Raw genomic sequence first — 24,125 nt, forward strand, 5'->3', positions numbered from 1 at the left:
CTTCGGCTATTTTGAAAATTGTCCCTAATTCCATTATAATCTATTTTAGACAAAAAAAAATTCAGATAAAAGTTATATATAATGACATCCTTAATGAGATTGTGTCCTCCGTTTTTTTCTAAAGCCTGTCATTCGTGACATATCCAAATAATATCACATCCAAACTTGTAAATTGTAAATATGGATTTTTCAAATGAAGAAAGGCGTGTAGATACTCGCGCATCAATAGAGTGGTTACAACATGACTTTCATTATGACCCCCCCCACCATAATGAAAGAAATGTTAAACATTATTTATATCATACTTATGTAGACTCATGTAGACTCAGACCAAACCAATTGCATGGGCCTTCCTCGATCACCTGGCCTATCCATTTTAGATTTTTTATGCGATATTGTTAACAAGAAGGTTTACAAAAAACCTTATGAATTAAGAGAGCACTCGAAGTGGCGGTACGAGAGAAATTTAATTAAGTCGACCGGTCCTTCTGTGAGAATAGGTAGTAATTCAGTTTTTTTAAAGATGCAACTCAAAACAATGGCGGATTTTTTTAACATTTTCTAAAATAACTTAAAGTGTATGTAGTGACATTATTTTTTTTAAGATTTAGTTTGTGTAATGTAAATTGTAATTTTGTAATGTTGAACCGTTTAATAAGATATTCCGACATTTTATAAGCTATAAATCATAACAGAATAAGAATACCATGCAATCTAAGTGAAATTAGTCAAGAAAGATAAGAATTGGCTATAACTAAATTTAACTTTTCTAACATGTCTTGAAAATAGTTCTCTAAAAAACGTAACATTCACCGGACAACGTATCTTCGAAAATGTATGGTCAAGGAAAGTTGAACCAATATAATCCTACACGCTTTTTCTTCATTTGAAAAATTCATATTTACAATTTTTGTTTACTTTTAATTTACAAAGTTTGGATGTAACAGCTTCACATTTCTGAGAGCAAAGACGATTAAACTTGTTTCCATGGCTAACTAAGTGAAATTGTTTAAAAAATTATAAGAATTGGCTATTACTCAGTAATTTTTTGAAGAAAACATATTATAGCTTATATCGCCGAAAAGCTTAAAAATGGCGCTTTTATGAAGGCATGGCCAACTATGGTTTCCATTTAAAAAAAACATATGTTTGTGTCATAAGTCAAAATGACAGGCTTTTAAACCGGAGGACACAATCTCATTAAGGATGTGATTATCTACAATTTTTATCTGAAAACTTTTGTCTAAAATAGCTTATAATGGAATTAGGGACAATTTTTAAAATAGCCGAAATTTGTTTTTTCGAAATATCTAGTAAGCCATGAACTTTTTCAAAAATCTGAAAGGTGCATATTTATGATCCCACAAAACTGCAATTCTTTCCCCATTTAACCGACTCTCTATCTCCAGTAGTTTCCGAGATACCCATAGAGAACATCGTAGGAAACTCACCCTGTACAGACAACTTTTAACATTTTCGCATATGGTTTGGTTTGATTTGGGTTTGATTTGAAATTGTAGCATGCGGTTCATAACGACAATTTGACTCGGAACGATTTGGTACGTGGTATCAAATTATTCGCAAAAAAATTATTTTTCCATATAATATGCTAATGACCCACCCTCGTTCCATTTGAAAAAATTGAGTATGATTAATTAATTGAATTATACAATTTGGGTTTATTTTAACCGATAAACATTATTGGAACTTTAAAGGAGAAAAAAAGCAAAAACAATATAATGAATAGAAAAAATGAAACCTGAAATAGCATCACTCCTTATTTAGAAGAGTTTGATTTCGACCGTTAGAAAGTATCAAAGGACTTTCTCACGTAACAAAATGTTTAGGTATTGTTACCGAGCCCTGAAAGAACCATCAGGAATTAATTTCGAAGCCCGATTGTGTGTCAAAAAGATCCGGGAAGTCCCGGTACTTTCAAAACCGGGATTTCCCGGTTCTGAACCGTAACTAGGAAAATTAATTAGGGTTTCCGGACCGGCAGCTGTTTTTCGGAAGCAAGAATTTCGGTACAATACAATGTCTCTAAGGAACCGGGATTTGCCGTTTTTGTCGGTACTTTCAGTACTAGCAAGTTTTTATTTAATGATTGTGCAAGGAATCAGCAAGAAAGGGATGGTTTTCAAAAGTAAAACCGATAAAAAATTGAGTTTTAAATGTTAATAATATAAAATTATTAAGTAACCAGTAATGGGAAATTTTACATGAACACAAGCGAAGAAAAAACGAAAAAACCATAGGAAACTTAAAAATTACATCAAACAACATAAACCAACTTAACTAAATTTGAAAAAACCACTACATCTTTAAGTAAAAATGTAAATGCCTATTAAAACATAACACAAAATATAACTTATACATTTAGCAACATTATACTAATAAATTAAAAACTTCAAAAGAACTTCAGGAGTAAGAACAATAAAAGATAGCATCACTACTTATTTAGAAGAGTTTGATTTCTTCCGCTAGAAAATATCAATGTCTTACGCATGTAACAAAAAAATAACAATTATTGTATGTGAATCCCGAAAGTACCGAAACAACCGCTAATTAATTTCGAGTCTCGGTTTTTTGATGTCTCGAAAAATCCGGAAATCCCGGTACTTTCGGTACATGCATTTAATACGTTTACCGGGAGTATAATACTCATAATATATCAAATCTTGTTTTTTATATAAAAAAATAAAAAGTTATAGAGGTGAGCCACTTTTGAGAAACACCACCACACACTAATTCGTTACGTCTTTTCAACCTACATCGCATATCAATCAATCATTGAACATTCATATAAATACGATACTGTACATCCCAGTAAATGCATGTTTAATGAATAATCATGTAAACTTGAAGACATGCGGAAATTTTGCAATTTATAAAAACAGAATTGATTGATTTCAAACATATACCCGTGCATCAAAAATAAATTTGTCTTATAAAAATCTACAGTGTTTTGCAAAAAAGACACTTTGATGGACTAAATTTTTTTTTAAAAAGAATAAATAAAATGCCATACTACGGCCATAACACCATATCTATTGTATAGCATTTACCGTTTTATATTATATTTATAAATAACTTAATGACTACGCATTTTAGAGTAAATACTATGCGAAAATTTTGCCTAGAACTGTAATGTCTATTTTAACCAAAGGTATTTAAACTCAAATTTCAACAAAGACGAAATCCAAAGATTATGGGGAGATGTGATTAGTGAGATATTTTACGTAGATGGAAACTAAAAGAATACTAGATATTCGACTTATGGAATATACTAATTACAATAAATTGGCTTAAAAATGATGATCGATGACATTACCCTTATATTTTGTACCTGAAATGACAATAATCTTCATTTCAAAACCATTACTTTGATAATTTTCATTATTCAGTTTTATTTCGTTTCACTGGGAGATACGGTACTTGAAATAGTTTTTTTTTTTTTTTTTTTTTTTTTGTTTTATTAATTATTAGAAAAAAGAAGAAGGTACCAAGGTATAGAAGAATAACTGACTTTTAAAGCTTAACATGGACTAATGGGCTACCTTGGGTAAATTAAGACCTGTATTCCGGTCACATCCCAGTCTGTCTCAAGCGAAAAGTATAATCAGTGCGTTCTACCGGGCCTGACATATGGTTCTGGAAACTCTAACGATAATCAAAAATAGATTACTTAAAAAAAGGAATAACTTGCAACGAAGAATGGAACGATCCATGTTAGATGTTATGCCTATCTCTTATAGATTTTATTGCGTTCTATGCCTTCCGGTTCCCAGTCTCCATTGCCTTCGATCTTCTCAATCTCCTGGAAGTAAATTTCTTTCGGACATAGCTCGGTTAATGCCCTCAATACAGGTAACTTTAGGTCTTCCTTTCTTTCTTCTTTCCGCTGGTGTCCATTTTAGGATTTGTTTTGGTAGACGTTCGTCAATCATTCTCTCTACATGTCCATACCATATTAGTTGGCGTTGTTCGATTTCATCGAGGATAGTTTTCTGTACGCCCATAATCTGTCTAATTCTCTCGTTCTAAAAATGTCTATACCTATGTGGCGGATTCGATACATCAAAATCTTTATGGTTTTTTTCATACTTTCTTTTCTGAAAAATCTACAAAATAAAATAGTTATTTTTGGTAACACTTCTGCGTTTAAAGGTTTTGGCTTCAAATTCCATATTTTCCTAGGTATTCTGGTTGCTCATATATGTATTGTTTATGTTTTTTATTCAAATAAGAAAATAAATGTTTTATATAGTTTATAATATAAAAAATCAATGATTATACATTATATTTAGTTAAAAAAAATTAATTTGTTTTGAAAAATAAATTAAGAGTATGGTTGTGACCTCTTATGATAAACAAGCACAAAATAGTTTTATTACTTTTATTTTTTTTTTTTTTTTTTTTTTTCTTAATTTTATCAATATATTGTGATTAAATATAATAGACTAGAGGCCCAATTAAGAGTTTACTGATATAATTACTAAAGTTCATCTTAAAGTTAAAGAGATTTTATATGTATTTTTGGTTGCCTATGACAGGAGAGGGCAGGCGTTTATTGAACTTAACAACAAATAAGTTTTATGGTTTTATTATAAAAAACAAGGATTAATTTATTATACACCCCCTTACACTCTTCGCCAAAGATTAAGTTAAGGAATATGTCGTGACCTTCTTTATATTAAAAAATGGACAAGGTTTATTAGTCAATGTTTTAGTTACCCATCAGCGTCTTTACTAAAAATCTAATGGCTCTATCTAGTGTATTTTTCATAGAAATGATCTGACATCATAAAGCAATTTTATCAAAAAAACTTTTTTTTTTTTTATATTTATATTGTTTAACTTGTAGTTTAACCTAACTTGCACATGCTAATTTTTTAAATTTGGGGTTAATACCTTTTTTCTTTTATCATGGTGTGAACTTTAATATAACTAAACTCACTTTATATAACTTAATTTTTGTAATATTCGTTTTTAGCAATTAGAGTAAAAATTAATTAGGATACAATTTCTAATTTGAAAGATATATGAAATTTCATCAGTTTTTCCAATTAAATAAATATACAGGTTTTCTTTAAAAATATCTAATTTATTATTTTATTAAAAAAAAAAAACTTTGAATTTTTTTTTGAAAAAAAAAAAAAAAACTTTTTTAAAATAAAACAAGAATGATCTCAGAAACTTGATGTGTTCGGTAACTGACTCGGCCCCACTTAATTTGTAGATATGTTGAAACTTACAAATAAATGTTTTTTTTTTCAAACGCAACAAAAGTATTAATTTTGGCGACGTGATTGATAAAAATAAAAGTAATTAAATGCTCAGGCATAAAATGTTACTTCCTTTTACGCATACACAAAAAGTACGAAAATATATTATTAAACTGATATAAAGTGTCAAATCTCTGCGTAAATCCATAGTTTCTCGATATGGTACCGCATCTACTGAAAACGGCCTCAGCGATGGCTATGAAATGAAGATCGTCATTTTATATATGTAAATTTATAGGGAAATGTCATCGATTGTCATTTCATAGCTATCGCTGACGCCGTTTTTATTCGATCATACGGTATAATTAGTTACAAGGTATTACTTTAAATCTTGCTATATTATTTTGCAAAAGTTTGAAATTGTTTAAAAAATATTTGTGACGTTTGAAAAAATAGCATGTCCTATTCGGAGTAAAATGACGGTTTGTGCCTATGGCCTGTAATGAAATAAATTATTTTATAATATGAAAAATTGTTTACCTTTTTATTTTTTATAGATTATTGTCAAAAAAGTGATTGGGTGCAGTATTAGTAATAAGAATAATACACAATGGTCACAGTGGTCGGCTATGAAATAATGATTGCTGCTGTCATTTATATTTAAAATAAAAATTATATGGGGAATATCATCGATAATCATTAACAAGCTAACTGACGTTTTTTTCGATCATACAATTGAAAAAAATTGCTGCTCTTCCATCTGCTTGTTTCTTGATTTTACAGTATTTATATATATTTATATGTAATTTGTTTTAATCAACTTTACATATTACGGTTTTTATGAATTCCTTTGCTCACATATTTTGTTCTTATTATTTTACCGGTTTTGTCTCAAGGCACTCAGGCAAGAAATACCTAATTATTAATGTTAAATTATTATTAACTACTTTTATGGGTCGTTACAGGTAGTCTTTGCTATACACAGAATAACTAATTAACTAGTGTTACTTACTACTTAATAAGCTCTCCATAGCTCAGCTTCAATTCTCATTAACATATTGAATAAAGTGAAAAAGAAATTTCTGTAAATTTCAGAATTTTCCCTTTTTATTATTTTCTTAACAATTTGGAGATCTTTTTATAAAGTACTTTTTATAACTTTTATACTGTAATTTTGTAATTTTAAATAAATAAATGTTTTTTAGCAATACAGAGTATTGCAACCACAGCTGCAACTTTAAGATAGATATTTTTTTCTGGTTATATTTGAAAAATTAATTCAGATCGATACATTTTTTAGTTTAAAAAATATTGAAATCATCAGCTTTTGCAATTTAAAATACAGTTTTTTTTTTTTTTTTTTCCAAAAATACCTTAATCCTATTATTTTGGTATATCTAACTTTAACCATTTTTGCTTTTAGGTATACTCTGTTCTTTAAAATAAATTCATATTGATTCTCAGATTGATTAAAATATTTTAATCTAGAAAGATAATAATACAAATAAATATACTTAAAAAATATTTATTACATAGAATGGGTATACTAGAGTTGGTGCGGGCTGCGGCCTTGGGTGCCGATTTTTGTGTGTATGAAGAGTACGGTCAACACGCTTTTAGCAAAATAAGAGATGTGTACTATTTGTGTTTGGCAGAATAAGTTGTGGATTTTTTCTGAAAAACAATAAATTTATTATATTACGACTTTGCTGCACAAGCCATGTATGGATACACTGCATTACCTCATGCTTTAATGTTCAGACTTTACTGTAGTTTACGCTGCATCATTCTAAATTATTCCCGAAGGGTATCCTGAAGACTTTATACATTTGTCCTACGTCAGATATTTTTCTGTAATCTTATATCATTGTCCTGACAAGATCTTCTAAATAAAGTATTCGAAAATACCCATGTTCTGTCTTAGCAGGTTTTTTTATCCTAGAGCTTAATATTCAATAACAATCTAAAATAAATGAGTTAACGAGGTTATAAATAGAAAAACAAAATAAATGCCTTTATAGGATCAGTCCTCTTAAATGTGCTATGTGATACACGATTGATACGATTTTCATGTATATGGAAGAGTATGTAATAATATGTTAAGTTACAATCAGATGTATTGAACTTTGGTATTGAATGCATATGAAATCATCAGATTAAGTGTGGTTATGTAATAAATATTTTATATTTTCTTATTCCCACCAGATCACCATATAGCGATTCACACCTACACGCTTAAACACCAACCTAAGGCTTGCCTATATGTCCTTGTGCTAGAAGTATAATATAAAGGTCTGTGGTCTAGGAAGGCTGACACTTATGTCTCATATAATCGAAAAAAACGGCGTCCAGTTGGCTTGAGACGATCCTTGACATTCCCTATATAATTTTACATATAAAAGACACCGATCTTCATTTCATAGCCATCACTGACGCCGTTTTTTTTCTTCGATCATATTGTACCTACCACATGGTACATACCTACCTATCTCATATATCATATACCCTATGGCTATGCCTTATGGTTTTAAAGATTATAAATTGTCTTTTGTATTATGCGTATAGCTGTAATTCAAAGAAATACTTCGTAAAATACCACAATGTTATAGTGAATAGATTCATAATAAAATACTTACTAGTTTGCTTTTCCAGTTTAATGGGTAATTTATTTATCAGTTTTAATCAGTTTTCCTTTGAGTTTCAGATTTCTTAACCTTAAAATTTCAATAATAAAAAAAAAAAAAAATCATTTTTGCTCATATTTTTATAATTACTTATTATGCCTAATACATGCCCGTGCTGTTTCCTGAAGATTGAATTTTTGTAAGCTACGATCTTGCAATTAAAACAATATCACATACCTGGAACCTGAAAGGACATCATGCGGGAAAAAATAATTAAGAACATTTTTTCCGCAAATCACAGCTAATTTATTTTCAGGAATTTGTATTAGCTTAATATTTTCTTTAAAAAAATTGTTAATCGTTTTACAGCTTTTGTTTGAATACATATTATCTAGATACACACCTGAGATTTCAACCCATGTAGACGTATTCTTATATAAAAAAACACATTATCAAAGGTAATCGTGTTGTTATCACTTTCATTTTGTTTATGCTTTTATTTGTAAATATTTTCGGATTATTTTATATCAGGTTCTATTACATTATTCATAACATTATTCGTCAATGTTCATAAAAATTATACTTAAACTTTTTCTGAGGTTAATCTTGTCAAATTCCAAAACAAAACAAGATTGAAAAGTATGCGACGTTGACAGATTTAGTACGTTAGCCAGGACAAAATTCCTGAAACAGGAATTTTTAGGACTACCGAACATGCCCGAAGTGACGTTCGGTTGGTAGGACAAATACCCCGTAGGACGAATACCGCCACCTCGTAAATTCTACATGAAATGAAGGAAAAAAACGTGTTAAATTTGTCAACGTCGCTCCTCGCAGTCGCTATCGAGAGTTGAGACTCGAAAAGTTAGAGGCAGGCCAGGTGCTCCATACAAGTATGCGCTGTGGTTAGGTGATATAAAAATAAAATGTTATAATTATGCAGACGCATTGAGTATTGATAATATTTTTAATCGGAAACAAGAAATAATAATTAGTGGTGTGGTATGGGGGGGCGATTAACTGGAAATAAAATTAAAGATACATACCGCTTAGAAAATATTAAGTTTCGCTTTATGGTATAATTTCATTAACAAATAAGGATTTGAGAATTCTAATAATGGCAATAATCCCTAGAGTCAATTTAGAGGTTAACTATTCTCTGGGTTAACTGAAAAAAAAAAAATAAATGTTCTGGAGTCAAAGAGTATTTTATTTATAAAATTACCCAGAACATCACAATTAAATAATTTTGTATTTTAATTAGAGAGAATCTAAGGAACGTTTTTTTTGAGTTTACTGTTTTTGAGGAACGTTTTTTTTGAGTTTACGGTATTTTGAGTTTACTGAAGAAGTTTAAGGTACTAGAAAAAAACATTTTCCCCCAACTCAACCTTTTTACCACCCCTTAAATGATATTGCAATTCAATTTTAAGACCTTAATATGAAATTTTTTCAAAATATTCGAATTTATTCATGAACTTAAGTCGGTCAAAATAAAGCATGGAAGTTGGTATTATATGAAATGGTTTATTATAAAATATAAATGTATGATAAATAAATAAATCAAAACTGTAGTCCCTCTGGTATTCTAGTGACTGCGAATCAGTGGGTGGCTGGTGAAAACTGTTATTGATAGAGTTGTGTAGGGTATACTACATGGGCATACCTACACCTACCTATAAACAAAAAATGTGTGAGTAATGAATTTAACACCGTCAAATTAAAGATTGGGTAAAACACATAAGCATATTATTATTTAAACAATATTTTTTATTAAAATAAAGTGAATATAATTTAAATGTTAATAATCTTATTTTAATTATTAAGTCTAGGAAAGAAATGTGTCTTTTCCATTTTAAAAAAGGTACATACCAAGTACATACCTTTTTGTTCTATTGTAACTATGGTAACTAACTAGACACCATTTTGCCACCGTTGCTGCTCGAACTACTAGAAATCACCTTCTTGGCAATAATCTGTAAAAATATATAGATACAAATTTACGTTACACATTATTCATTACGAATTAAAATTATAAATTCATTTTAAATTATTTAGAGCCAACTACTGTCAAAACTATAAGACCGAGACAGAGACCGAGGTACTTGTTTTTACTTACCGCTAATATATTCCACTAGTTATTATTTTCACATCTATATCTTCATATAATTGTGGATCCAATCGGAGTTGGATTATCCAGCTGCCAGTACTTGTCCTCCACTTTGAGAGGATCTGAAAGTTATTTTTATTACAAATTAATTAATTACCTTGCACTTAAATACATGCTAATCAAGTTATAAGTAAACCGAAACATTATGGATACTGAATATTTTCTTTTTTTTAATACATAACTACAAAAGATAAGCACAAATGAAATTTCCTACCTTCTGGCTTCCTTTTTAAATAATCCTTCCATTTTCAATTCACAATAATTCACTCCGTTCAGTAACGAACAATAATTCACTCTGTCTGATATACTTACGAAAATATGAGAATACTGGCAACAGTGTTTTTTACTTTCCGAAGACTTTCGGGCGCAATCGTAATATTAGGAAAAAGTAGAATTAGGAAATTCTTGGCGCTCCCGTGTGTACTTGCACCATTAGTTAAGTGGACCGGTCGAAGTCGATTCAGTTCACGTTCTTCTTTATACCGCTACTAATTTTAGCTATTATATTAATGATGTTTAATTGGCATTAAATCAAGTAAGGGATATATTAATGTCAAATTAAAATAATTTGGTATTTAAAGATTGAAAATGCCAAATTTTTACAAACTTCTTAAAATAGATTTATGTAAACTAAACCTTACCTTTTTAACGATATTCTGAAAATATCATTAATCAGGTAAACATCACTGATTTAATTAGCATTCATATGTAAATCAGTCTCGTTATCAAGTTCTTTTTATACCACAGAGTGTGTAAAAAGTGTTATGATAATATTTCGACATGGAACGTGATATTTAATTTTGTTTTGGTTTTTTTAATGGTTTTATTGACTGGGAATTTAATCTGCACTAGTTTTCATCACATGAGAAATAACCGATAATTAACACATTTAACTGACGCCCTTCTCTACACGAGATTTTTAAAACTATAGTTTACATTATTTCTTGAAAATTTTATTTTAAATTGATAATTAGTGTGATAAATCTAAAAACTATTTTATTTCTTTAAGTATTTTTATAAAAAAAAAAAAAGTTTTGTTTTATTTCCTGCTAGTTTTCACGACTTGCGACCATGTTTACTAAACACAACGTTGGATTAGTTACAAAAATAGTTAGCTCCCTACCTTGGGTATTAAATAAATTTAAACGTTTTTATAACGTTGTGCCGACGTTGGACTAGTACTACAGCAAAGTAGAAGCTTCGGCGACGTCGAATAAACGTTGTCTTCTAACCTTTTTTGCTTAAGTAATCTTAGGTGATTCGGACAACGTAGTTACAACGTTGGACAATATATAGTTTTCCGACGTCAGTTTCAGGACCTATTCCAACGTTATGCAAACGTCGTTTGTTTTACTAATTCCAACGTTGTTTAGATTTCCTTATTCTTACGTTGGTAGGACGTCGAGTCACTACCTTTTTGCAACTGTATTGAACCATAACCTTAAATCTTCAATTTCAATTTAGTTTTACGGCCACAGCTCCAGGACTATCCGGCCGGGTGATAGAATATCTATCCTTTTTTCTTCTTCAATCTAAGACAAGAGAAGCTCGTAAAAGCGTCCGACTCAAAGTCGTTTCTCTTGAATATCTGTATGGTTTTTCAATTTAACAAAAAAAAATTTCTTATATCAATCAGAGAGCTTCTCCCACGCTGGTAGCATCCGGCTACATAGGGCCTGGTTACACCCGTGACAACGTGAAAGGCCTTTTAAAAAATATTATCAATCAATCTTCTTCTCCCACGCTGGTAGCATCCGGCTACATAGGGTCTGGTTACCCCCGTGACAACGTGAAAAGATTTCTTTTATATGTATTTTTTTTTTTTTTTTTTTAAAATTATATTACTTAAACATAAATTTAACACTTTTGCATCAAAAAATAATAGACTTTTATAAAACGATTACAATTATATCTTCAGAATAACACCTTGGACTCCCGAACAATCAGCCATCAGACAACATACGATGCTGCCTCGACGACAGACCGAACGGAAGTCAACCTTAAATCTTAAATTTTCACTTCATTGTTCTGTTCAGTCAGACAGTTCAGTGCTGTTTTTGTTTTTATAAAAAAACTTAACAAATACATAAAGAAACATATAAAACTAAATTCTGGAAATATATCGACATATATATTACCGATAATTTATCCACTCCCTCGTTTATTTCGATTATAGAGTGCGGCACAAACTAGACTCTAGAATGACTAAATTAGGCAATCTTGCGACTAGTATACCACCTGTTAAGGCCGAACCGCGACTTTATTAGTCCAGTATGCGACTACTCGAACCACTCCATCTTAATCTCCAAAACAACAAAAGTGAAAGCCGCCATGTTGTTAGATAAGAAAATGTTTCGTTCCTAAAATAGCAATTCCTGCTTTTTGAATACATTAACTTGAAATATTTGATCCTAAAAACACGCGGAAACATTTTTTTTTTTTTTTAAGAAATTATTCATTTTTTATTTAAAAAAAATTCAAGAAAATTTTTAAAACTTTCAATTTTTAAGGCCCATTAGTATTTTTCAAGTAGAAACAATACATTTATCAATGAAGTTGTTTGCGTTTAACTTTTTTTGCCTTGGGTAACGAGTTACAGAGTCGGTTAAAGGGTTTCAATAATTATGATCTTCAAACATCCTCCACTTAAATACTTTTGTTTCGTTTTCCTTCACTGCCATCTGACATATGTCTCTAACTAAAATCATAAAAATAATATTTTACTATAATTATCCCAATTTAGGATAAAACGCGACTTAGACGCCATATTAGTTTTGTAGTATTTCTGTGAATTTAGATTTTCAAACAACGTTGCAGTTTGTACTAAATTAGGCTTCTAGCCAACGTCGGTATCCAACGTCGTTTCGACCCAAAAATTATTCTCCAAACTAGTGCAGACTAGGGTTGGCACGAGGTTGTGCCGACGTTGCGCCCCGACGTTTGGTCGCGTGACACAACGTTGTCCCGACGTCCAAATGCTGCTTGGGTTCACACACCGGTTCAACTACGTACCTACAACGCGCAACGTCCTGTTTCCGAATAGAGACGGTTCATTACATGCGAAAATGTGTTGGTACACGGAAGGATCCAAGATCTGACAGGAATTTAATGCAGCAGTCGAAAGACTGATATTTACCACAGTCTTGGAAAACACACCACAGTTTTCCAAGCTGAGTTATATGCTATTGAAACCTGTGTGCATCTGCTGGTAGAACGGCAATACACCGGGAAAACAATATTTTCGGATATTCAAGCCGTATTGAAGGTGCTTGAGGCAACGAAAAGCACGTTTATGACGATTCTTCACTGTAAAAAACTACTCAATTTATTAGGAGAAGGTGGTTTAACTCCCCTCGTAAACATTCTACATTCTAAAACAGCTATTAAATTGAAGGATTTTAAGGACATGTTTCAAAAAGTTTAGTTTGAAATGTTGAAAAAGTAATAAAACTTCAAAAATCAGTGCTATCATATTCATAATTATACTTACACATACTTCATTAACATTTTGTGCAGATAGGGCAAATACGTCATGTCGAGAAAAAAAACGGCCTCAGGCTGGCTTGGAAATAACGCAATATCGATCTTTATTTCCAAGCTAACTCTGACGCCGTTTTTTTATTGGAAAGTATATATTGCCTAAATTATTTTTTTGATCACATGCCCACTATATCAAATTACATTCAGATACCAATAACACAGAATTTTCCTATACGAAATTAAAAAAAATAATCTGAAATTATAAGCTTTATTTGAACTACATTTCTTTTGTGCATTACCAACAACCTTCACCGTATTTTCTCGGTTGCATTGACTTATTAGATGCACCTTGGAGAGCAGTGAGTCTTGTTCCATTTTTTTTTTGAAAACACTCTTTTATTAAAGCAAGAGTACCTTGAGCGTACTCGTCCGCTTTTATTACATACCCAACACCGATAGAATAAAACTTACTGCAAATTGGAGACAGGTATTCCGATGTTTGCGTTTCGGATTATTGTATTGTTGTTATCACGTAAGTGTAAATAAATCTGCCGCTTCTCTCGGTTGCGATAATAGTCTCGATTTACGAAATCGTCGGGTCGGTGTTAGAACAGTGCCACCGGAAGATAAAGCTGGCCGGAAATGACGTCGACGTCGATGACGATAGGTGTATTAGTGATGGTGTTGGGGTAAGTCTAGACTAAACGCTTCTAATGTATGTAGGTTGTGTAATGTCAAGGTTGACGCTTCTACCTTTTCAATATTTCTGTTTATATTTTGAATTTTACATTGACCTATTCCTTGTTTTTTGCTAAAATTTTAGTTTTAATATTATTTTATAGTCAATGGTCAATGTCATACTTAACAGCTTCTATGCATATTGACAAGCTTCAAATATTTTTTGCTTTGTATGAAAGCGAAAAAATATGAATTTATGATTAGAAGATTAGTCTATACTTTTGTGACCGGTTTATTACTTAAAAAAACTGTAGATTTTTCCGCCAAAGATTCAAAAAAAAATGAAAGTGAAATACTACTAGTTCTATAAAATAAAGTTGTTTAGCCAACACAAATCACTTAACAATTCAAGGGGTGTAGTTTCCTCTGCCTTAATTAGCAAACGAACAGGTAAACTATTCTTCCAAATCAAATAGAACATCCTGAAACGATAGGTGTTTTTTCTGGGTTAAACAATTTTGGCGGTTTATAATTATTTAGAATTATTTCAGAAGATTGTATCCGTGTAGGTATTTGAAAACAAGTGACATTTACAAAATATTTATTTTTTAGTATTCTGTTTCAATAAGCAAGTAATTCAGGTGTTTTGTTAGAATGTTTTAGTACAGGGTGGGTCAAATTCGACGCTTTTAAATGGAAACACCCTTTTCTATACGAGATAGACAAAAACTAATATCGGTGTCTGGGGCTCAATTTTTGTCAAAAACATGATGGTGAAAACCGCATATCGATATCTGTTACCGTTTCGGAGTTACGGGGTGTTTTTCAAAAATATGCATTTTTAACAAATCGCTGTAACTTTTTTGCTATGGAAAATTTTGTATTTTTATGAAAACATTTCCAAAGCATCTTTTTACGTAGAATCTAATGGTTTAAGTATAATTTTTTTAAAACTAATAATTTAAGAATTATCAACAGAAAGTTTGATTTTTTATATGGGACACCCTGTATATTTTTAATTTATTGAAAAGAATTTAAAATTACCTTTCCAAAAATATAACACACTTAATATTTTGCTCGATTCCTCTTCGAGATATAGAGTATATAAAAATTAGCCCGCTTTAAATAAGTAGGCTTTGAACGGCACCGGCTGTAATGCAAAAAAATTCTAGCTGTGAGCATCAATTAAAACGAAAATAATATTTGCTATGAGAGATGCAGAACTTTATAACAATTTAAAGTATAATTAACCAACATCAACACATTTAAACTATATCTAATAACAATAAAAATAAATAGCAAACCAAGACATGAGATTTTGCTACAGGTGTATCACATATCTTCTGTTATGGACAGACGGGGCAGTTTTTGAACATTTCTCGCGGAATTCATTAACTCAGTAGGAGTGAAAGATACCCTCTCATAACTGCTAAGTATTTCTAATCCTTGTCTAGATTATACAGAAGAATAAGGAACCTTTATTCTTCCGCAAATATATCCATAGGATTAGATCCATGGGCACTGAGTCAGGCGGCCTCGACGGCCAACGGCTGGAGTCTTGGTTAGCTATTCAATTATTCTTGAAATTGGCTGCAAAAATTTGCTGATAACTTCAGCGTTCTGTTAGGTTAGGTTAGGTTGTAGTATATTGGAAAAATATGTTTTCGAGTTCCATTAAGGGCATATCATCAATAAGGGGTCCAAAGCCTACTAGTAAAAAGTGGCGAACTTTTAGAAATTCTGTATTTCGAAGGGGATTATAACAAAATATCAAGTGCGCTATATTTTTGGAAAGATAATTTTAAATTCTTTTCAATTAATTAAAAATATAGAGGGTGTCCCAAATAAAAAATCAATTTTTCTGTTGATAACTCTTAAATTATTAATTTTAAAAAAATTATACTTAAACCATTAAATTCTACGTAAAAAGGTGCTTTGGAAATGTTTTCATAGAAATACAAAATTTTCCATAGCAAAAAAGTTACAGCGATGTGTTAAAAATGCACGTTTTTAAAAAACACCCCGTAACTCCGAAACGGTAACAGATATTGATGTACGGTTTTCACCATAATATTTTTGATGAAACTTGAGCTCCAGACACCGATATTAGTTTTCGTCTATCTCTCATAGAAAAGGGTGTTTCTATTTAAAAGCGTCGAATTTGGCCCACCCTGTACATGTGAAATTATTAAAATTTTAGATTACATTTTTTTTGATTTTGATAATTCTTTACAAAAAAAAAGTTTGAACAGTGGTTACTTATATTTAAAAACTTTTCATGAATATGACATCAGTCATTGGGAATTTTTGCTTGGAAAAAAGTCCGGAAATTTTGCAACTTTGCAGGTTTATAGGTTTTGGGGTCCCTAACTTAAAATCCATAAAATGCACATTTTCAGACTTGCCGCCGGCTCCGCCATCTTGCCAAGATGGCGCCCAAAATCGGTATTTTGGGAATATCTCGAAAACTATGAGTTTTTCGCGAAAATTTGAGGAGAGCAAAATTAAAGAGAATAAAATTTTGTATAAAAAAAGGTTTTATGAAAATTTTCGCTAAAGTCAACCGTTTAGGCACAAAATCCCTGGAAATTTTACAATTTTGCGTAAAATATGATATATTATTATGTATAGTCGATTTTCCGAAATCAAATGTCGATTAGGGTTCACTAAAACTAGTTTTAGTTTAGTTTCTTCAATTTTGTCATAAAACAGTGGCGTATCATTAATTCGGTCATTAATTTATGAATAATTAATTTTAATTATTGAAAATGTGTACATTGTTTTCACACTACCCAAGAGATAAAGTTAAAGTACATGGCGCGTTTATGTTAACATGGTCTCCCCTGAGGTGTACTCCACTAGATAAATTAAAGACTTTAACTTATCTGCACAAGCCCGGCCCGACGGATCTGGCTCATTGATGTCAAAGTCGATCGTGTCTGCTGTGCTGGGCTCATCAGGGTGGTCTCTCAATACGTCCAACTCTTCATCTTCAGCCGCGAGAGGGATATCTACAGGCAAGTCCAACTCGTCTTCATCGGATTCGTCGAGTGACACTTCAGTGACGCTGTCACAGGATTTCCCATTGCAGTATGCACAAATCATTGAACATTTTAATCCTGCTTTTCTGCATCCGCAGGCTTTACCATAGTTGTTGGTTTTGCATTTACAGGATAAAAATGCCAACAGGGATTTTGGAGCTGGATCTTTCAACGTTGTGACTGGAGTAATGCCTGTTTTTATTTTCTTCAAACCCCATTCTTCGGCATCTTTGGTACAACCAGACCAATGCTGACCTGGTTGTAAGTTCGCAATGAATGCTGTCCAGCACGACAATGAATTATTCATAAATTAATGAGCGAATTAATGAGACTCCACTGTTTCATGACAAAATTGAAGAAACTAAATTAAAACTAGTTTTAGTGAACACTAATCAACATTTGATTTCGGAATCGACTATAGTATGTATATCATACTTTACGCAAAATTGTAAAATTTTCAGGGATTTTGTGCCTAAACGGTCGACTTTAGCAAAAATTTTCATATAACCTTTTTTATAGGAAATTTTCTTTAATCTTGCTCTCTTAAAATTTTTACAAAAAACGCATAGTTTTCGAGATATTTACAAAATACCGATTTTGGGCAGTGAATGAGCAGTGTGTGTCAATAGATTTTACACTTTTGCCTTTTTTTGGACAATACAAAGTTTCGAACCGGTCACCCGTCCATCCACTAGTATCGCCTTACGTCGCTTAACTTTGGTGTTCTAATGGGAACCGGTGTTTCGACGTAGCTAGGCCGTTGCCCCAAAATATAATTACATTTCATAATTCATGCATAATCATTGTCTACCTCTTTCAAAAGAAGATATATTTTCTTTGCCTCTATATTTTTGGTTTCCCGTAATGCTAAATTTATCTATACAGGGTGTCCCAGAAATAATTGCAGATATTCTAACAGGTAGTATATTTCGGCCCCAGAAACACATCTATGAGATTTTTTGCGAAAAAAAATTGTTGAAAATTTCATATTTTTCCTTGACATTTGGGAAATTTTAAAAAACTTTTTAGTGCTACTTGTTTATTCGCCTGAGATTTCTCTACGATGTAATTAAACCTTGCAGTGTTGCCGCCTCCTACATGATCCATATTCAACATATTATTTGTATTCACTGTATTTTTAAATTGGTATACAAAAAATTACGAGTGTTAATTCTATTCATATCAGTGTCTGTTACTAACAATTCTAAACAAACCACTACTATTACTACTTATAAAATAACTCTTAACATTGCCATATTACGAAGTAGTTTCAATAAAAAAAAATTGTTTGTACTACGAACGACCCACAACTCATTCTAGGCCTTTCAGATTTCACGAATTATAGCATATATATTTCTTTTGACTATCTGGCAACACAGAGCATGGAATAAGCTGAAAAACCTCTTGCCGGTTATCGCCAGCGGTTTTCAAATTGTTGCCATTATTTTTTTTTAATTTTCAAAGTTAAATAACTCGGTTATTTTCGATTTATTTTAAAAATGGTAAAGAGAAAAGATGTTTTTTTTTGGCCAGATCTACCACCCCTTTTAAAATATCTGTATTTATTTCTGGGACACCCTGTATAACTATTGATAATTATAAATAAAAAAGCAGGTTGATAATTTTTAATCTCTTTGCACTTTATCTGTTATATCATTAAAAAAAATTAAAGTTTATATAATCAAATTTTTGGAATCCATTATTTGCTGTAGGATTTAAGGTATTATCAAAGTGTAAATGTATTATAATACACTCGCAATTATAAACACAGCAAAAAATTAAAATCTTCCATTAATATTATTTATTTTATACATTATATTATAATATTACCCGAAGGTATATAAATATTATTTTTTTCTTGGAGATCTGATTAGTCGTTACTGGTATAAAACAATATCTCTAAAATACATACATCGTATTTGTTGTCTCATTAACTTAATTAACTATGGTGATCAGACTAAGCAGGAGCAAACAAATACACAGGAAGGCTTTTTAATTAACACCTACAATAAATAAAAGGAATTCTGGAGTCGCATAATGGAAGCAATAAATTGAAAATGCATTATCTATCTGAATTCTCAGAATTTTTGTTTCAGAATACACAATACACAATGGATTTTTATTCATATAACAATGGTCTCTAATAGTTAAAAGATTTATTGGACGGTCACTTTGGTCAGTATAATAGTAGAATAATATCATTTATCATGATAAAGAGCTTATTATTATATTAAATTTAAAAAAAACTATAATCCTTCTATAATATACTTTAAATTGTTTTCAGTAGATTTTGTGTTTTATATTATTTTTTAAAATATATGCTCCTTCTTTATATTTCGTGAGATAGCGATTTTATCATTGCATTATAGCGTAGATTTTGATTATACATATAGTTCACAATATAAATACTATAGATACTTTCTTTTCTAATCTTAAATTTTCCTTAAAACTACGAGAGGAATATATTATTACACACGATGTAATTTAAAATACAGCGAGCTTACAACTTTTTTGGAGAAGCTATTCAAAATAATATTGACCAAAAGAATACTTATAGAATTTGAGATAATTTAAAACATCATTTGGTGAAATGGTTTTCAACATATAGTGCTTCTATTTCACTTGGACTAAAATCTATCAAAACCCTAGACAAAAGATTTTTTTCTAGTTTAAATAAGGCTTTCATTTTTCACAAAGAGGCCTGATTTTTAAATTAGAAGGAAAAGTTTGCGTCTTCTTTTCCTTTTTTGAGTCCTTTTGTTCTAGGCATATGCTTAGCTAGGAACTTAAACAATACTAATGCATCTCTTAATTTAGTATGATCCTATTCTTCGTCTTCTTCCGGTCCCATATACAATCAATGCACGCAGTCATCGAGCATTGACAACAGAGCCGAGGTACTTCAACCTATCCACCTGATCAATGATCTCGCCGCTTAGAGTGCGGTAACATTTTGGATTTGTCTACTAATCACCATGGTCTTTGTTTTTGAGGTATTAATATGTAGCCCGTCCTCAAGGACTGTATATATTCTAAAGGACTGTTCCAAACTGTTCGATCGCGTCAAATCGCCGCTGTCGTAGTCGCCGTGGAATGCTACGTCACGCGCTGACCAGGGGCGCAACTTTGTTCAAGTTAGCAACCGATCGTTTAGAAGCGATGTCGAAACCAGATCGATACTATGTTCATTGCAAAACTATTGTCGCTCAAATGCTGCGAAATATGATATCACTATGCACACGTGTGCGACATGGTCTAGGCTGTCGCCTCGCCACAAAGCTTGTTTAATTTAAAAGCGAGAAATCAGAATATCGCTACGAATCGATGTTGCTACTGAACATAGTGCCTCAAGCTACAAATTACTTTACTATCTCTTTGAAACATGAACAAAGTTGCACCCCAGCGCTCCACAGTGCGGCGGATGGTTATTCTAGCGGGACAAAATCTCAAGAGCAATGTTTGGGATTTGGGACTTGAAATCTAAGAACGTAGCAAATGGTCTAATATATAGCAACTATACGGTTAAATTTATTTATTTATTAACAACTTAATTTATTAATAAATAAATACAAGATAATAAAACTATGATATTATTCGTCATAACACACAAAAACAGTATTGTAAACTATTGCCAAATACATAAAATTATGATATCAAAAAACTCTTTAGCAGTTTTTTTTTAATTAATTTGTAATCTTGTGACACCCTCTATAATTTATTTAAAAAAAATATTTTATTTTGAAAATAATAAATAAGATAGATATTTTAATTTTAACACCTGGTAATTGTAAATTCATATATGTATAGTAAGTATCTAAGGCAATTTTTTAAACTCAGTGCCTTTTGATGGAGTTGTTTTGTTTTTATACTATCCGATTGAAATACATCTTTTTGGGCATTCACCTGTTAAGCTTGAACTCCCTGTGACTGTGACTACCTGTGTTGGTAACTATTGGTAACTCAAAAGATCTACATCATTCAATATATCGATATTTGAAAAAAAAGTGAAAGTTTGATATCTGCAGAACAAAGGCACGAAGGATTTTAACAAATAATATACGTAGAGTAGAAAAGTACATACATTTGGCAATCTTCAACATAATTTGGCTTTCTAATAAAATGTATATGCACTTGTAAATATTTTGTTTTCGTATGATCTCTGCCTTGCTGAGCAGAAAACGACCAAATTTGGTTGATAAAAATGTATCGAAATACAAAGAATATACATGCATTTTTGTATCAATTGGAATGTCTACTATTTATTCTTATCAGTACACATTTTTGGCTTATTTCTAACCAAACGCTCTTGTCCCGCTAAATTCATCTTCCAACGCACTGTACGCTCGTCCGTCAAATGCAAAAATAACTGTCAGTGTCTAAAATCTTTAGCGCCAACTTCAACTCGGTCAGTAGATGACATAAAAAAACTGACAGTGCAGGAAGATAGGAATCGAACTATCCTTATCTCTATAGTATCCTTGGCCCGTACTGTTGTCCCACAGTATTTACCTTATTTAGCAGTTCTTGAAGATCTTCCACAGTGGAGGCCAAAAAAATATTCTATTAAAAGATGCTTAATATAGAGGCTCAAATAACCTTTTGATTTTTTATGATGGCGTATTATAAAACGAACGGAATATGCTCAGCAATGCCAGGTGCATCATATACAGAAGGGGTAATGGGGGTAATTATCCCTCCCAGGAAGACTGGTATTTAAAATAAAATTATTACAAAAGAAGTTAGTAATACCAATCAAAATAGAAAATCCTAACCAATCAATATATTTTTTTCCATAATCATAATATCTTTCAGCGAAAATTTAATTTAAAGTTACTTTAAGTACTTTTAGTTAAATATTTCGACTACCCCTCCCAGACTCAATCTCTAGATGTGCCACTGACCAATGCTAACACGAAATAATTATTTATTGTTGTGACTCATTATTATTATTATAGATCAGAGTTGGAGTTGTGATTTTTGACTTGTGTTTGAAAATGTTCAAAAAAATGTGCCATCCCTCGTGGAGAGATTTCTTACTAAAAAAAACCATTCCTAACGTAAAAATAAAATTTATTTGTTACCAACATAGGTCCGATTCCGATTTCTCCATTTTTTTTTCGATTTATTTATCTATTATAATTTACTTCCAAGTGTTGATTCAGTGATTCTAATGAAATTTTGAAGATGAAAGTTACTACGATAAATTTTAATTCTAAAAAGTGTTGACAGATTCACCAAGGACGTGCATATGGAATATTCTACTAAATAAAACATGTACGCTACTGAACCTTTTTTCTCTTGTTAGCAAAGTTTTGTGTAGAGCGTTTAATACCGATTAAAAATTGTATCTTGATATTTTGTCCATTTTGATCTCTTTGATAAGATAAACGCAATTAATTTTATTTATTCACAATTAATAAAATTGGAATAAAAATAAAATTAATAAAGTATTTATTTAATCTATTTTATTATTAAATTTTATTAAAATTTATAACACTGATGTCCAGTGGTACCTACAGCAAATTCAAGAAAAAATAATGGTATTTAGGATAAATATGACAGAAGACCTATTTTTTGAAAGTTTTAACATTCTGTAACTTTAGTTATTGAGGTGCTCTAGTTACTTTACCCTCAAAACAAAAAAAAACAATAACGAATAAAAAAATATATACAGGGTAAGTCTTAAATAAGTGCAAATATTCTTAAGAGCAATACATTTCAACCCCAGAAACACAATTTTTGGGAAAATTATTTGGAACTGTTTTTAGTTTTTGGTTAAAAAAACATAATTTCTTGATAATATGGCAACATAGCTCTCAACATAGGTAGTAGATTAAATTTACAACAAAGAAAACCCAGAATATATCTAGTGGTTCTCAAAATTTAAGCAGAAAATTACGCGGTTGTTTTGGACTTATTTGAAATAGGGTAAAGATAAAATATATTTCTTTTATCTAGATATACCAGCCCTGAAAACATTTGCCCTTATTTAAGACTCCCCTGTATAAAGAAAAGGATTAAAACTATTCTTCATCAATGCCTAGAAAATGAAGCAAGTTCAGAAACGGATGATAGGTAATGAGTGAAGTTTGCATTAAAAATATAAATGTATACAGGGTTGTTCACCACATACGACAGGGAGTATTGTAGCTAACCGATTAGATTTTTACAAATTGTAAGTTTCGGGTTCGTTGAAGGACTTTTAGAGCTACAATTTAAAAATATTTTTACAAGATACAGAGTGTCCCAAATAAGTAAAAAATATTATAGTTGTATTTTTTTAAATGGAACACCCTGTATATTAATCTATTTTTCGATTCTACGACTGAAATAATCGGTTTATCATAATTAAACCTTACCGTTTTTGAAATATTTTCAATTTTTTGAAATTACAGTGAAAATTTTTGGAGAAACCAAGGGTATCAAAGTGTTTAATACTAAATATTTACTGAAGTTTATTTATTGATCAGCTATTGTGTTGCAATAATAAAAATTTTACTACCTTATACAGAGTGTCCAAAAAATTATATTAAATAATTACTAGCTTTAAACGGCAATAACTTGTTTAATTTAAATGGAACATCCTATATATTTTACGTGAATCAGATGCACAATGTAATTGTCTATCAAATTGTATTATACCATTTTTTACCCATCTCTTCAAGTTTTCGTAGAAAATGCATTTTCTTTTAATTTAGACCTCATTTATCACTATACCCATGGAATATTGACATTTTAGCTTATTTTTAAAGGTGTAACAAGTTTTTAAAGATGTTACAAATTTTCAACGGGTACAGATACTAATATTGTCGATATAGTTCGCTTATTTAATTAAAAATAAAAAAACGGTTTAAATAATTTTTGTTACAGAGGTCCAATTAATATGATACCAGTATTCAAACTA

At 30.9% G+C, this 24,125-nt stretch overlaps 1 protein-coding gene across 1 annotated transcript in view; it reads left to right on the plus strand.

Annotated features, from left to right (window-relative positions):
* The first annotated feature begins 13,898 nt into the window (after positions 1-13,898).
* The window catches only part of LOC115879080 (protein singed wings 2), a 118,373-nt gene continuing 108,146 nt past the window's right edge, over positions 13,899-24,125 (plus strand). The window contains exon 1 of the mRNA XM_030895725.1: positions 13,899-14,191. Coding sequence (XP_030751585.1) covers positions 14,145-14,191 — 47 coding nt within the window. The 5' untranslated portion in view covers positions 13,899-14,144. The remainder of the gene's footprint in view (positions 14,192-24,125) is intronic.

The sequence above is a fragment of the Sitophilus oryzae genome, unplaced genomic scaffold (assembly GCF_002938485.1).
Source record: "Sitophilus oryzae breed Bouriz unplaced genomic scaffold, Soryzae_2.0 scaffold_1576_pilon_pilon, whole genome shotgun sequence".
Lineage (NCBI taxonomy): Eukaryota > Metazoa > Arthropoda > Insecta > Coleoptera > Curculionidae > Sitophilus > Sitophilus oryzae.